This window comes from Gobius niger (genome assembly GCF_951799975.1).
Source record: "Gobius niger genome assembly, chromosome: 19".
Lineage (NCBI taxonomy): Eukaryota > Metazoa > Chordata > Actinopteri > Gobiiformes > Gobiidae > Gobius > Gobius niger.
In genome coordinates, this window is record NC_136870.1 from 28,842,603 (window position 1) to 28,858,690 (window position 16,088).

At 37.1% G+C, this 16,088-nt stretch overlaps 1 protein-coding gene across 1 annotated transcript; it reads left to right on the forward strand.

Moving 5' to 3' along the window:
• The first annotated feature begins 411 nt into the window (after window positions 1-411).
• Window positions 412-11,203, forward strand: ankrd22 (ankyrin repeat domain 22). Its single transcript, XM_079576998.1, has 7 exons — window positions 412-497; window positions 5,810-5,893; window positions 6,094-6,201; window positions 8,326-8,433; window positions 9,651-9,728; window positions 9,794-9,892; window positions 10,938-11,203. Exons 1-7 carry the CDS (start codon window positions 477-479, stop codon window positions 11,013-11,015), a joined length of 576 nt encoding a protein of 191 aa, XP_079433124.1. The 5' UTR covers window positions 412-476; the 3' UTR covers window positions 11,016-11,203.
• The last annotated feature ends 4,885 nt before the right edge of the window (window positions 11,204-16,088 follow it).

Genomic DNA, 16,088 nt, shown 5'->3' on the forward strand with positions numbered 1-16,088 from the left:
TGTGCCAAGGCAACACTTCAGCCATGTTTTTAATGAGGGAGTGACATAATAACAGGATGGAAAGATGGAAAAAGTCAATTTTGCAGAATACCCCCCTTTAAGAGTGCTTTTATTTATTTTCATCAAAGTATAATAATATAATATAATATAATATAATGTGTTTCTGCGTCTCACTCAGATAACAGTCGCTCTTCTTCTTCTTCTTGAGTTATATTTTGCTCCAGATGAAACAGTGAACATCAGTTTGTCTTTGACTCGATCATCAGGCTGGAGCAGCTTCTGAAGGGCCTGCTCTGATTGGTCGAGCTGCTCCTCAGACCGCGCTCACGACGGCGGGGGTTAAGAGGTTAAGAGCGTGATGTAAATACATTCGGCCGGGGCTCCTCCCACCTGCGCGGTGAAAGTGCGTCTCCCGGAAGTGCCATCTGTGAGCGCGCCTGTGTGTGCGCGAGTGCGTCAGGTGAGGAGCTCGAGCCATGGGGCTGGTTTACTCCGAGGTCAGTCACTTTTATTCTTCCTCTCTCTGAAACTCTGACACTCTCAGACTGAAACTCTGACAGAGGAGCGCGTGAGTGCGTGTGTGTGCGTGTGTGTGCGTCAGTGTGCGTCAGTGTGCGTCAGGTGGGAGGCAGCTGCGCGCGCTCCGCTCCAGACACGTTTCATCAAAGTGCTCCAGAGTCCAGACTTCAGGGTCAGTCCGCTCTCCTGGTCTCCTGGTCTTTGGGTCTTTGGGTTTTTACGTCGTTACGTTTTTACGTCCTCGCTCCAGCGCGCGCCTGTTTCTCCTGTTTTTATGCAAATGATCTGAGTCCAAAAGGAGGAACTGCCGGGGCGCGTGCACGTGCGGGATCTGTCCGTGCACGTTCTGCTATTACTGCCGGGGCGCGTGCACGTGAGGGATCTGTCCGTGCACGTTCTGCTATAACAAACAAATCAAAGACTCACGAACTCCACCTGTGATGTTTCAGAGGGAGAGGGTTTACTCAGAGACACAGAGTAACTGAGAGTAACTGAGTAACTGAGAGTAACTGAGTACTGAGAGTAACGGAGTACTGAGAGTAACTGAGTACTGAGAGTAACGGAGTACTGAGAGTAAAAACAAGAGACGAAAACGCGCCAAAAAGCCACAAAAAAGTAATGAAAAAGCAGCAAAAAAGCAACAAAAACAAAATGCAGGTGTGACAAAAAGTTCCCGTCACTTTTCTAGATGTTGTCTTTCAAATGAGGCGCTACAGTGTCGCTCTCCAGTCAAGAAGCTTTTGGATTTGGGTAAAGCCGAACAGGAGTAAATGCTCTCAGTTAAAGGGGCTATAAGGAGTTTAAAAGAGTTACTTAAAAGTATTTTCCTCCCCCACATGTTCCTCCATGTCCTCATGTGTAGACTGAGCTCAGACCTGTTCACCACAACTGCCTCTAAAGCTGCAGTTACACGTGCGCCCTGAGGTGGCAGCAGTGAGTATAAAATGACTAACGTGCATCTAGCCCCTTTAACCCCTTAACTCCCGCCTGAACCGAGCACGTTTTCTCCAGTTTGGCTTTACCCCAATCCAAAAGCTTCTGGAAAAAAGCTGTGGAAATAGAGACAGAACTGAGACGGAAACAAGGATGGAAAAGTGGCAAAAATGTTACAAGAAATTGACAAAAAATGGAGGAAAAAATTATAAAAATGTGACAAAAAAATTACAAACATTTGATAAAAAATTTACTAAAATGACAAAAAATGTGACAAAAAAATGTGACAAAAAATGACAAAAAATGACAAAAAAATCACAAAAAAATCACAAAAAAATCACAAAAAAATCACAAAAAAATCACAAAAAAACCACAAAAAAATTGACAAAAAAATTACAAAAAAATTGACAAAAAAATCACAAAAAAATCACAAAAAAATCACAAAAAAATCACAAAAAAATTGACAAAAAAATTACAAAAAAATTACAAAAAAATCACAAAAAAATCACAAAAAAATTACAAAAAAATTACAAAAAAATTACAAAAAAATTGACAAAAAAATTACAAAAATGAGTTGAAACCCCCCCAAAAAAAGATGGAAAAAAACCTGATGACATGAGGAAAAAGACCCATTTCGATGAGTTTTGTAGATCTTAGCTTTCAAATGAGGCGTTACACTGGCCTACAGGATTTGGGTAAAGCTGAACTGGAGAAAATGCTCTCGGTTCAGGCGGGGGGTAAGAGATAAACGTGTGTATTTGTGGAAGTGTCGCATTTACACTAATTTGGGCCCGACTGGCCAGAGTCCAGGGCTGTGTTTCAGTCCAGCCCCTGAACTGAACCTTCAGGCTTGACAGTGGCTCCTGAGGCGAAGTGGCTCCTGAGGCGAAGCGGCTCCTGAGGCGAAGCGGCTCCTGAGGCGAAGCGGCTCCTGAGGCGAAGCGGCTACAGAAAAACCAGTGAAGTAGCATTCAGTACTGCAGCACCAGCAGCATCTGAAGTATTTGAAGTATCTGCAGTATCAGGGTCTGGTCCACAGCTGGTCCTGGATCAGCTCCATGTTTCAGTCACACATGTGGGAAACAGCTCAGTGTGAGAGAGTGCAGGTTCTACCACAAACAAAAACATGCACAAGAGGGGACACGGCGGCATCGAGGGCTGAGGACAGTGAGCTTTAACGATACTGTACGATACCGATACCTGAGCGATACTTTCACCGATACCTGAGCGATACTTTCACCGATACCTGAGCGATACTTTCACCGATACTTTCACCGATACCTGAGCGATACTTTCACCGATACTTTTACCGATACTTTCACCGATACTTTCACCGATACTTTCACCGATACCTGAGCGATACTTTTACCGATACTTTCACCGATACCTGAGCGATACTTTTACCGATACTTTCACCGATACCTGAGCGATACTTTCACCGATACTTTCACCGATACCTGAGCGATACTTTCACCGATACTTTCACCGATACTTTCACCGATACCTGAGCGATACTTTCACCGATACTTTCACCGATACCTGAGCGATACTTTCACCGATACTTTCACCGATACCTGAGCGATACTTTCACCGATACTTTCACCGATACTTTTACCGATACTTTCACCGATACCTGAGCGATACTTTCACCGATACTTTTACCGATACTTTTACCGATACTTTCACCGATACCTGAGCGATACTTTCACCGATACTTTTACCGATACTTTTACCGATACTTTTACCGATACTTTCACCGATACTTTTACCGATACTTTTACCAATACTTTCACCGATACTTTCACCGATACTTTTACAGATACTTTTACCGATACTTTCACCGATACTTTCACCGATACCTGAGCGATACTTTCACCGATACTTTCACCGATACCTGAGCGATACTTTCACTGATACTTTCACTGATACTTTCACCGATACTTTTACCGATACTTTCACCGATACTTTTACCGATACTTTCACCGATACTTTTACCGATACTTTCACCGATACTTTTACCGATACTTTCACCAATACTTTCACCGATACTTTCACAGATACTTTTACCGATACTTTTACCGATACTTTCACCGATACTTTTACCGATACTTTTACCGATACTTTCACTGATACTTTTACCGATACTTTCACCGATACTTTCACCGATACTTTTACCGATACTTTCACTGATACTTTCACTGATACTTTCACCGATACTTTTACCGATACTTTTACCGATACTTTCACTGATACTTTCACCGATACTTTTGCCGATACTTTTACCGATACTTTCACTGATACTTTTACCGATACTTTCACCGATACTTTTACCGATACTTTCACCGATACTTTCACCGATACCTGAGCGATACTTTCACCGATACTTTCACCGATACCTGAGCGATACTTTCACTGATACTTTCACTGATACTTTCACCGATACTTTTACCGATACTTTCACCGATACTTTTACCGATACTTTCACCGATACTTTTACCGATACTTTCACCGATACTTTTACCGATACTTTCACCAATACTTTCACCGATACTTTCACAGATACTTTTACCGATACTTTTACCGATACTTTCACCGATACTTTTACCGATACTTTTACCGATACTTTCACTGATACTTTTACCGATACTTTCACCGATACTTTCACCGATACTTTTACCGATACTTTCACTGATACTTTCACTGATACTTTCACCGATACTTTTACCGATACTTTTACCGATACTTTCACTGATACTTTCACCGATACTTTTGCCGATACTTTTACCGATACTTTCACTGATACTTTTACCGATACTTTCACCGATACTTTTACCGATACTTTCACTGATACTTTTACCGATACTTTCACCGATACTTTCACCGATACTTTTACCGATACTTTCACTGATACTTTCACTGATACTTTCACCGATACTTTTACCGATACTTTCACTGATACTTTCACTGATACTTTCACCGATACTTTTGCCGATACTTTTACCGATACTTTCACTGATACTTTCACCGATACTTTTACCGATACTTTCACCGATACTTTCACCGATACTTTTACCGATACTTTCACCGATACTTTCACTGATACTTTCACCGATACTTTTGCCGATACTTTCACTGATACTTTCACTGATACTTTCACCGATACTTTTACCGATACTTTCACTGATACTTTCACCGATACTTTCACCGATACTTTCACTGATACTTTCACTGATACTTTCACTGATACTTTCACCGATACTTTCACCGATACTTTCACCGATACTTTCACCGATACTTTTACCGATACTTTCACCGATACTTTCACTGATACTTTCACCGATACTTTTGCCGATACTTTTACCGATACTTTCACTGATACTTTCACCGATACTTTTACCGATACTTTCACCGATACTTTCACCGATACTTTTACCGATACTTTCACCGATACTTTCACTGATACTTTCACCGATACTTTTGCCGATACTTTCACTGATACTTTCACTGATACTTTCACCGATACTTTTACCGATACTTTCACTGATACTTTCACCGATACTTTCACCGATACTTTCACTGATACTTTCACTGATACTTTCACTGATACTTTCACCGATACTTTTACCGATACTTTCACCGATACTTTCACCGATACTTTTACCGATACTTTCACCGATACTTTCACTGATACTTTCACCGATACTTTTGCCGATACTTTCACTGATACTTTCACTGATACTTTCACCGATACTTTTACCGATACTTTCACTGATACTTTCACCGATACTTTCACCGATACTTTCACTGATACTTTCACCGATACTTTTACCGATACTTTCACCGATACTTTCACCGATACTTTTGCCGATACTTTTACCGATACTTTCACTGATACTTTCACCGATACTTTTACCGATACTTTCACCGATACTTTCACCGATACTTTTACCGATACTTTCACCGATACTTTCACTGATACTTTCACCGATACTTTTGCCGATACTTTCACTGATACTTTCACTGATACTTTCACCGATACTTTTACCGATACTTTCACTGATACTTTCACCGATACTTTTACCGATACTTTTACCGATACTTTCACCGATACGATAAAGTGAAGATCTGCACATTTACAACATCAGCATCATCTGCAATGACAGGAATGTGGGAACAATGGGGGAAACACAGAAAAGAAAAGAAAAAATGAAAAAAATGTGTAAAAAAATAAATAAATAATATTTTAATATTTTAAAAAAAATGCAAAAATTAGGTTAAAATTAAAAATATGGGGGGAAAAAATGATTTTATTTTTGAATAATTGGGTAAAATAAGTAACCCTCTTGTGTATCTGCAGCCGGTGGTGGAAGTTTCCTACAGTGGAGACCTGCCTCAGCTCCAGACTCTGCTCCAACAGGACCCACAGACGGTCAACGCCCAGGTACCACCCTGACTCCGCCCCCTGACTCCGCCCCCTGACTCCGCCCTCACACTTCCCTGACTCCGCCCTCACTTTTCCCTAACTCCTCCCCCTGACCCTGACTCCGCTCTGACTCCGCCCTCACTCTGCCCTGACTCCGCCCTCACTCCAGTATCGCGCAGCTCCAAACTTCTGCTGACACTTTTGTTTTGTTGTTTCAGGATGATCATTTCGGGGACACGCCCCTCATCGCCTGCTGTCGCCGTAGTAACGTGAAGATGGCTCACTTCCTGTTGGAGCGAGGAGCCGACCCCGCCCTCCGCAACAAGGTCCGTGTGACGCGTGTGGGAGTGTGAGGTCACAGAGCACATTCTGCAATCAATAATGTTCTTTATTATTAAACTTTCTGCAGCTTTCACAACTTTCACAGTTTCTGCCGTTCCACATCAGAACGTTCCACATCAAAACGTTCCACATCAGAACGTTCCACATCAGAACGTTCCACATCAAAACGTTCCACATCAGAACGTTCCACATCAAAACGTTCCACATCAGAACGTTCCACATCAAAACGTTCCACATCAGAACGTTCCACATCAAAACGTTCCACATCAAAACGTTCCACATCAGAACGTTCCACATCAAAACGTTCCACATCAAAACGTTCCACATCAGAACGTTCCACATCAAAACGTTCCACATCAGAACGTTCCACATCAAAACGTTCCACATCAGAACGTTCCACATCAAAACGTTCCACATCAGAACGTTCCACATCAAAACCTTCCACATCAGAACGTTCCACATCAGAACGTTCCACATCAAAACGTTCCACATCAAAACGTTCCACATCAGAACGTTCCACATGTTGGAGAGAATCATTTTTTCTGCAATCGGCCAAAATTCCGCCGATTTTTCCCATTGACTTATAAAGGGGCTTCTGAAAATCGAAGCCAACTTTTCCACATTTTCTGCAATTTCTGCAGTTCGTGCATGTTCAGCTTACACAGCTTTTTTTCTACGGGATCGGAAAGACTCTCCATTCATTTGTATGGGGAACACTCTCCATTCATTTGTATGGGGAACACTCTCCATTCATTTGTATGGGGAACACTCTCCATTCATTTGTATGGGAAACACTCCCCATTCATTTGTATGGGGAACACTCCCCATTCATTTGTATGGGGAACACTCCCCATTCATTTGTATGGGGAACACTCCCCATTCATTTGTATGGGGAACACTCCCCATTCATTTGTATGGGGAACACTCCCCATTCATTTGTATGGGGAACACTCTCCATTCATTTGTATGGGGAACACTCTCCATTCATTTGTATGGGGAACACTCTCCATTCATTTGTATGGGAAACACTCCCCATTCATTTGTATGGGGAACACTCCCCATTCATTTGTATGGGGAACACTCCCCATTCATTTGTATGGGGAACACTCCCCATTCATTTGTATGGGGAACACTCCCCATTCATTTGTATGGGTACACTCCCCATTCATTTGTATGGGAAACACTCCCCATTCATTTGTATGGGGAAGACTCCCCATTCATTTGTATGGGGAACACTCCCCATTCATTTGTATGGGGAAGACTCTCCATTCATTTGTATGGGTACACTCCCCATTCATTTGTATGGGGAAGACTCTCCATTCATTTGTATGGGAAACACTCTCCATTCATTTGTATGGGGAAGACTCTCCATTCATTTGTATGGGAAACACTCCCCATTCATTTGTATGGGGAAGACTCTCCATTCATTTGTATGGGGAAGACTCTCCATTCATTTGTATGGGGAAGACTCCCCATTCATTTGTATGGGGAAGACTCCCCATTCATTTGTATGGGGAACCCTCCCCATTCATTTGTATGGGGAACACTCTCCATTCATTTGTATGGGGAACACTCCCCATTCATTTGTATGGGGAAGACTCTCCATTCATTTGTATGGGAAACACTCCCCATTCATTTGTATGGGGAAGACTCTCCATTCATTTGTATGGGAAACACTCTCCATTCATTTGTATGGGGAAGACTCCCCATTCATTTGTATGGGGAACACTCTCCATTCATTTGTATGGGAAACACTCCCCATTCATTTGTATGGGGAAGACTCTCCATTCATTTGTATGGGGAAGACTCTCCATTCATTTGTATGGGGAAGACTCCCCATTCATTTGTATGGGGAACACTCTCCATTCATTTGTATGGGGAACACTCCCCATTCATTTGTATGGGGAACACTCCCCATTCATTTTAATAGGGTTTCTGATACAGTTCCGTTGATACAATGAAAATTACTATTACGCAACTAAATAGGGATTTTTTTCCATATAATATAGTATAATGCAATAAATGGGGACATTTTTCACAATGTTTCACGTTTTTGTATTTTCTGCCGCAGTTTCATCAGTTTCTCGTTATACATGTGTTTATTACAGAAGGATCGCACGTGTCTGCATTACGTGTGTCGTTGGCATCTGTCCCTGATGGATCTGCTCATGGTCTGTGTCCTGATGCCTGTGCTGCTGCTCGGGTTCTTCCTCCTGGTAACGACAACTCTTTATAAACTGATAATAACTCATGATCTGATGTAATAAACTGATAATAACTCATGATCTAACGTTATAAACTGATAATAACTCATGATCTGATGTAATAAACTGATAATAACTCATGATCTGATGTTATAAACTGATAATAACTCATGATCTGATGCTATAAACTGATAATAACTCATGATCTAACGTTATAAACTGATAATAACTCATGATCTGATGTAATAAACTGATAATAACTCATGATCTGATGTTATAAACTGATAATAACTCATGATCTGATGTAATAAACTGATAATAACTCATGATCTAACGTTATAAACTGATAATAACTCATGATCTGATGTAATAAACTGATAATAACTCATGATCTGATGTTATAAACTGATAATAACTCATGATCTGATGCTATAAACTGATAATAACTCATGATCTAACGTTATAAACTGATAATAACTCATGATCTGATGTAATAAACTGATAATAACTCATGATCTGATGTAATAAACTAATAATAACTCACGATCTGAAGTAATAAACTAATAATAACTCATGATCTGATGTTATAAACTGATAATAACTCATGATCTGATGTTATAAACTGATAATAACTCATGATCTGATGTTATAAACTGATAATAACTCACGATCTGAAGTAATAAACTAATAATAACTCATGATCTGATGTAATAAACTGATAATAACTCATGATCTGATGTTATAAACTGATAATAACTCACGATCTGAAGTAATAAACTAATAATAACTCATGATCTGATGTAATAAACTAATAATAACTCATGATCTGATGTAATAAACTGATAATAACTCATGATCTGATGTTATAAACTGATAATAACTCATGATCTGATGTAATAAACTGATAATAACTCATGATCTGATGTTATAAACTAATAATAACTCGTGATCTGATGTAATAAACTGATAAAAACTCATGATCTGGTGTAATAAACTAATAATAACTCATGATCTGATGTTATAAACTAATAATAACTCATGATCTGATGTAATAAACTGATAATAACTCATGATCTGATGTAATAAACTGATAATAACTCATGATCTGATGTTATAAACTGATAACTCATGATCTAACGTTATAAACTGATAATAACTCATGATCTGATGTAATAAACTAATAATAACTCATGATCTGATGTAATAAACTAGTGTATCTGTCTGCTCAGTTACAGAAGCAGAGGGCTCAGGCGGCGCTCCTGCAGACGCTGCTGCAGCGAGAGGCAAACGTGGACGCCGTGGATTACGTGAGATATTTATTCTCGTGTTTATTGAGTGTGAGATAAATCTGTAATAACCGCGTTTATTACAGAAAGGAAACACGGCGCTGCATTATCTGTGTCTGAGGAGGAACCAGCGACTGGTGCCAGAGCTGCTCCAGAAACTGCCCGACGTCCAAATGAAGAACAAGGTCCTTTAGTTTTTCTAAAAAGTGCAGCTTCTTCAAACACGGCTGAGTTTCGTGAGCTCGTAATGAACGCCGTTTATCTGTAACTGTCACTCACTCGGATCACGACAGCCGCTGACCAATAGGAGGAGTGGGCGGGGCTTGTTAAACTGAACAGACTTTTAACCTCTTAACTCCCGCCTGAACCGAGAGCATTTTCTCCGAGTTCAGCTTTACCCAAATCCTGTCGGCCAGTGTAACGCCTCATTTGAAAGCTAAGACCTACAAAACTAAATGGATCTTTTTCCTCACGTCAGATTTTCTTTCATTACTTTTTCGATTTTTTTTGTCCATTTTTTTGTCCATTTTTTGTCACGTTTTGTCATTTTTTTAAATCAATTTTTTGTCATTTTTTTGGTCATTTTTAAGTCACATTTTTGTCATTTTTTTTGTCTTTTTTTTTTGTCAAATTTTTATCACATTTTTGTCAATTTTTGTAATTTTTTGGTTTATTTTTTGTAAATTTTTTGTCACTTTTTCATCAATTTTTTGTCACTTTTTTTCACATTTTTAGTCACATTTTTGTCATTTTTTTGTCATTTTTTTTGTCATTTTTTGGTCACATTTTTGTCACTTTTTCGTCAAATTATTTGCATTTTTTTGTCAAATTCTTATCACTTTTTTATCCATCCTTTTTCGTCCATTTTTGGTAAATTTTTGTAATTTTTTGGTAAATTTTTTGTAAATTTTTTGTAAATTTTTTGTCACTTTTTTCACATTTTCATCATTTTTTTCATCTCAGTTTTGTTGCTATTTTCACACCTTTTTTCCATAAGCTTTTGGATTGGGGTAAAGCTGGAGAAAATGTGCTCGGTTCAGGCGGATTAAAGGGGTTAAAGCTCGATGAATGTAAGACGGACATAAACCCTGATTCCTTCAAACTCTCCACTCAGATGTTCGTATCTGTCTGGAAAGAAGCTTCACTTTATCCCCATAACATGAACATGTGCGCCCCCTACAGGCCCAGTGTCCTGCCTCTCCTAACCCTGTGGTGCGTTCACTGTTTCAGGACGGGGAGACGCCGCTGGACATCGCCCTCAGACTCAAGGCTCACAAGATCGTCCGGATGCTGCAGAAATCCCAGTGACCCCGAACGCACCGCGAGGGAAACTACAGTCAGCCAACCCCCCCCAGCGAGGGAAACTACCGTCAGCGAACGCACCGCGAGGGAAACTACCGTCAGCGAACGCACCAATAAAGTGCACTTTCTAAATCGATCCAATCATTTCAGTCTAAAGTCGCCGTGATTATTTCATTTTACTTTAGAAAAAGCTTTTGCACTTTTCTGTTACATTTCAGATGTTTGTCCTGAGTTGAATAAAATGACACAGATGTGACTCTGAGCAGATGTTTCTGAGCCCGAGAGGAGACGTTAAAGCCCCGCCCACCTCAGGGTGAAGTCTTAAAGCAGCACCAAGTAACTCGTGCCCCTCGAGGCCACAGTTAGCTTAGCCCGCTAGCCCGTTAGCCTGTTAGCCTTTTAGCGTCGTCGTCAACCAAAATGTGACAAAAATTCAACAAAATGTGACAAAAACTCAACAAAAATTCAACAAAAATTCAACAAAAATGTGACAAAAACTCAACAAAAAGTGACAAAAATTCAACAAAAAGTGACAAAAAATTCAATAAAATGTGACAAAAAATTCAATAAAATGTGACAAAAATTCAACAAAAAGTGACAAAAATTCAACAAAAAGTGACAAAAATTCAACAAAAAGTGACAAAAATTCAACAAAAAGTGACAAAAAATTCAATAAAATGTGACAAAAAATTCAATAAAATGTGACAAAAATTCAACAAAAAGTGACAAAAAATTCAACAAAAAGTGACAAAAACTCAACAAAAAGTGACAAAAATTCAACAAAAAGTGACAAAAAATTCAACAAAAAAGTGACAAAAATTCAGCAAAAAAGTGACAAAAATTCAGAAAAAATGTGACAAAAATTCAATAAAATGTGACAAAAATTCAACAAAAAGTGACAAAAATTCAACAAAAAAGTGACAAAAATTCAGAAAAAATGTGACAAAAATTCAATAAAATGTGACAAAAATTCAACAAAAAGTGACAAAAATTCAACAAAAAGTGACAAAAAATTCAATAAAATGTGACAAAAAATTCAATAAAATGTGACAAAAATTCAACAAAAAGTGACAAAAAATTCAACAAAAAGTGACAAAAATTCAACAAAAAGTGACAAAAAATTCAACAAAAAAGTGACAAAAATTCAGCAAAAAAGTGACAAAAATTCAGAAAAAATGTGACAAAAATTCAATAAAATGTGACAAAAATTCAACCAAAAATGTGACAAAAATTCAACAAAATGTGACAAAAAATTCAATAAAATGTGACAAAAAATTCAATAAAATGTGACAAAAATTCAACAAAATGTGACAAAAATTCAACAAAAATTCAACAAAAAGTGACAAAAATTCAACAAAAATGTGACAAAAAATGACAAAAATTCAACAAAAATGTGACAAAAATTCAACAAAAAGTGACAAAAATTCAACAAAAACTCAACAAAAAGTGACAAAAAATTAACAAAAAGTGACAAAAACTCAACAAAAAGTGACAAAAATTCAACAAAAATGTGACAAAAATTCAACAAAAAGTGACAAAAATTCAACAAAAATGTGACAGAAATTCAACAAAAATGTGACAAAAATTCAACAAAAAGTGACAAAAAATTCAATAAAATGTGACAAAAAATTCAATAAAATGTGACAAAAATTCAACAAAAAGTGACAAAAAATTCAACAAAAAGTGACAAAAACTCAACAAAAAGTGACAAAAATTCAACAAAAAGTGACAAAAAATTCAACAAAAAAGTGACAAAAATTCAGCAAAAAAGTGACAAAAATTCAGAAAAAATGTGACAAAAATTCAATAAAATGTGACAAAAATTCAACAAAAAGTGACAAAAATTCAACAAAAAAGTGACAAAAATTCAGAAAAAATGTGACAAAAATTCAATAAAATGTGACAAAAATTCAACAAAAAGTGACAAAAATTCAACAAAAAGTGACAAAAAATTCAATAAAATGTGACAAAAAATTCAATAAAATGTGACAAAAATTCAACAAAAAGTGACAAAAAATTCAACAAAAAGTGACAAAAACTCAACAAAAAGTGACAAAAATTCAACAAAAAGTGACAAAAAATTCAACAAAAAAGTGACAAAAATTCAGCAAAAAAGTGACAAAAATTCAGAAAAAATGTGACAAAAATTCAATAAAATGTGACAAAAATTCAACCAAAAATGTGACAAAAATTCAACAAAATGTGACAAAAAATTCAATAAAATGTGACAAAAAATTCAATAAAATGTGACAAAAATTCAACAAAATGTGACAAAAATTCAACAAAAATTCAACAAAAAGTGACAAAAATTCAACAAAAATGTGACAAAAAATGACAAAAATTCAACAAAAATGTGACAAAAATTCAACAAAAAGTGACAAAAATTCAACAAAAACTCAACAAAAAGTGACAAAAAATTAACAAAAAGTGACAAAAACTCAACAAAAAGTGACAAAAATTCAACAAAAAGTGACAAAAATTCAACAAAAAGTGACAAAAAATTCAACAAAAAAGTGACAAAAATTCAGCAAAAAAGTGACAAAAATTCAGAAAAAATGTGACAAAAATTCAATAAAATGTGACAAAAATTCAACCAAAAATGTGACAAAAATTCAACAAAATGTGACAAAAAATTCAATAAAATGTGACAAAAAATTCAATAAAATGTGACAAAAATTCAACAAAATGTGACAAAAATTCAACAAAAATTCAACAAAAAGTGACAAAAATTCAACAAAAATGTGACAAAAAATGACAAAAATTCAACAAAAATGTGACAAAAATTCAACAAAAAGTGACAAAAATTCAACAAAAACTCAACAAAAAGTGACAAAAAATTAACAAAAAGTGACAAAAACTCAACAAAAAGTGACAAAAATTCAACAAAAATGTGACAAAAATTCAACAAAAAGTGACAAAAATTCAACAAAAATGTGACAGAAATTCAACAAAAATGTGACAAAAATTCAACAAAAAGTGACAAAAACTCAACCAAAAAATGACAAAAATTCAACAAAAAAGTGACAAAAATTCAACCAAAAAGTGACAAAAATTCAACAAAAATGTGACAAAAACTCAACAAAAAATGACAAAAATTCAATTAAAAAGTGACAAAAATTCAACAAAAATTCAATAAAAATGTGACAAAAAACATACAAAAGGTGACACAGCAACAATGCGAGGAAAAAGATCAGTTTTGTGGGTCTTAGCTTTCAAATGAGGTGCTACACAGGCCTATATAAAGGCCAAAGCAAACAGAAGGCATTCGGTTCAGGCGGGGGGTAAGAGGTTAAACAAGTTACAAAGTGCTGCTTTAAGGTGGACGTTACTGACCAAAGAAATACACAAAGAGTTTCTTCTGTTTGGCTTTACCCAAATCTAACTGTCGAAATAATGAGAAAAATAAGACGAAAAATGTGTTGAAACGCACTTCAGGAAGTGACTTGGTCTCAGCTCAAATATTTTTATTACACATTTTTTTCCTCATTTTTCCAATTTTTTGTCGAATTTTTTCAAACAAATATTTCGTCCATTTTATCCCATTTCCACACACGTTTACCCAATTTTATTTCTCTATTTTTGACCCATTATATTTTTCAGAGGTGGGAGTAAGTCACTAACTGCAAGTGTCGAGTCAAGTCCAAGTTGTGAAGGTCCAAGTCCCAAGTAAGTCCAAGTCAATCGGTCATGGGGTCAAGTCAAGTCGTGTCTTGCTTTAGCGGCAAGTCACCTCAAGTCACAAACGCCAGCGTGTCGACTTTTCATGTGTTTAATCTTGAAAATAACAAGTGTTTTCTCAAGATACAGTCATTTTGAACATTTAGGCTAAAATCAAACTTTTTAAAACTCATGGATTTGGATTTAAAGTTTAATTAATAAATTCAAAAAACTATATATATTTTAAATGCTCCAGTCTATGTACAAAATGGCTGGGACAGCATTTTAAGGAAGGGGGCCCGGGGGGGGGACGACTTAAAAAAAATGAAACAGTCTTTTAAACATGAGCTGCTTTTCCCTGCCGTTTGAAACATAAATATAAAATAATATATTTTATTTTTGTTAGTTTCTGGCAGTTCTTCTGTCAGTGGTTCCCCTGTGCTGCCCCAGCCCCTGTATACTCGGACTCGCCCCTGCTCTGAGGCCTTCAGTCCCGCTGTCACTGGGCTGTGGCGGATGCAGAAAATAACCTCTAAATGCTGTAAACTTTGTGTGAACGAATTAAAACATGGAAAAGCCCCGATTTTCCGGTAGATGAATCAGCTCTGACATGGTGGTTCTGGAGGCTCCGTCTGTGCTGTAGGTCCAGAACATTGTTTCAAACCTTTTCCTGTCCGTAAATCTCCTCCTCTTCACCGTCTTTACAAAACTCTTAATGCACGTATTTCGACGTCGTATTTCCTCCTGCCTTTCGCGCTGTATTGATCAGACGCTCTGTCTGAAACCGAACACGCATGTGGATAATTACCATAACGTAAACAAAGATGCGCCCAGTTCCTACAGTATTGATCATCTTCACTTCTATAATCGGTAAACAGAACTACAGTGTGTTTGTTTTCAGTGTGGGAGTCGACCAATTACATGCACTGAAAAAATGATCCAGTCCCTTCAGTCCGTCACATATGAATAATAATAATAATAATAATATCACAAACCGTCCTGTTGTTCCTGTTGTTCCTGTTGTTCCTGTAACGAAGGATCTGGATCAGGATCAAGTTCAGCCAAAAACCTCAGGACGATCGAGAGCTTTTATTAAAACACTTCAGATTTAAAAAGTGATTCTTTCCTTTAGACAAAGTGGTTAAACATGTTTCCTTTACAGTGAAATGAGGACATTTAAACATTAAACATTTAAACTTCTGATCAAAAAAATGAAAACACTGATTCCTATAAACAAAGTGTCGTCAACAACAAAACAATAAAACACAGAAAAGTCACAGTTTGAGGAGGATCACAGTACTGCAGTATTACAGTACTGCAGTATTACAGTACTGCAGTATTACAGTACTGCAGTAGTATTACAGTACTGCAGTAGTATTACAGTACTGCAGTATTATTACAGTACTGCAGTAGTATTACAGT

Bases quoted from the DNA above. Each gene is read 5' to 3' on its own strand.
- ankrd22 (XM_079576998.1), top strand. From the start codon at position 477: ATGGGGCTGGTTTACTCCGAG. The intron at 5,894-6,093 runs GTACCACCCTGA...TTGTTGTTTCAG, and splicing joins CACAGACGGTCAACGCCCAG to GATGATCATTTCGGGGACAC. The intron at 9,729-9,793 runs GTGAGATATTTA...CGTTTATTACAG, and splicing joins ACGTGGACGCCGTGGATTAC to AAAGGAAACACGGCGCTGCA.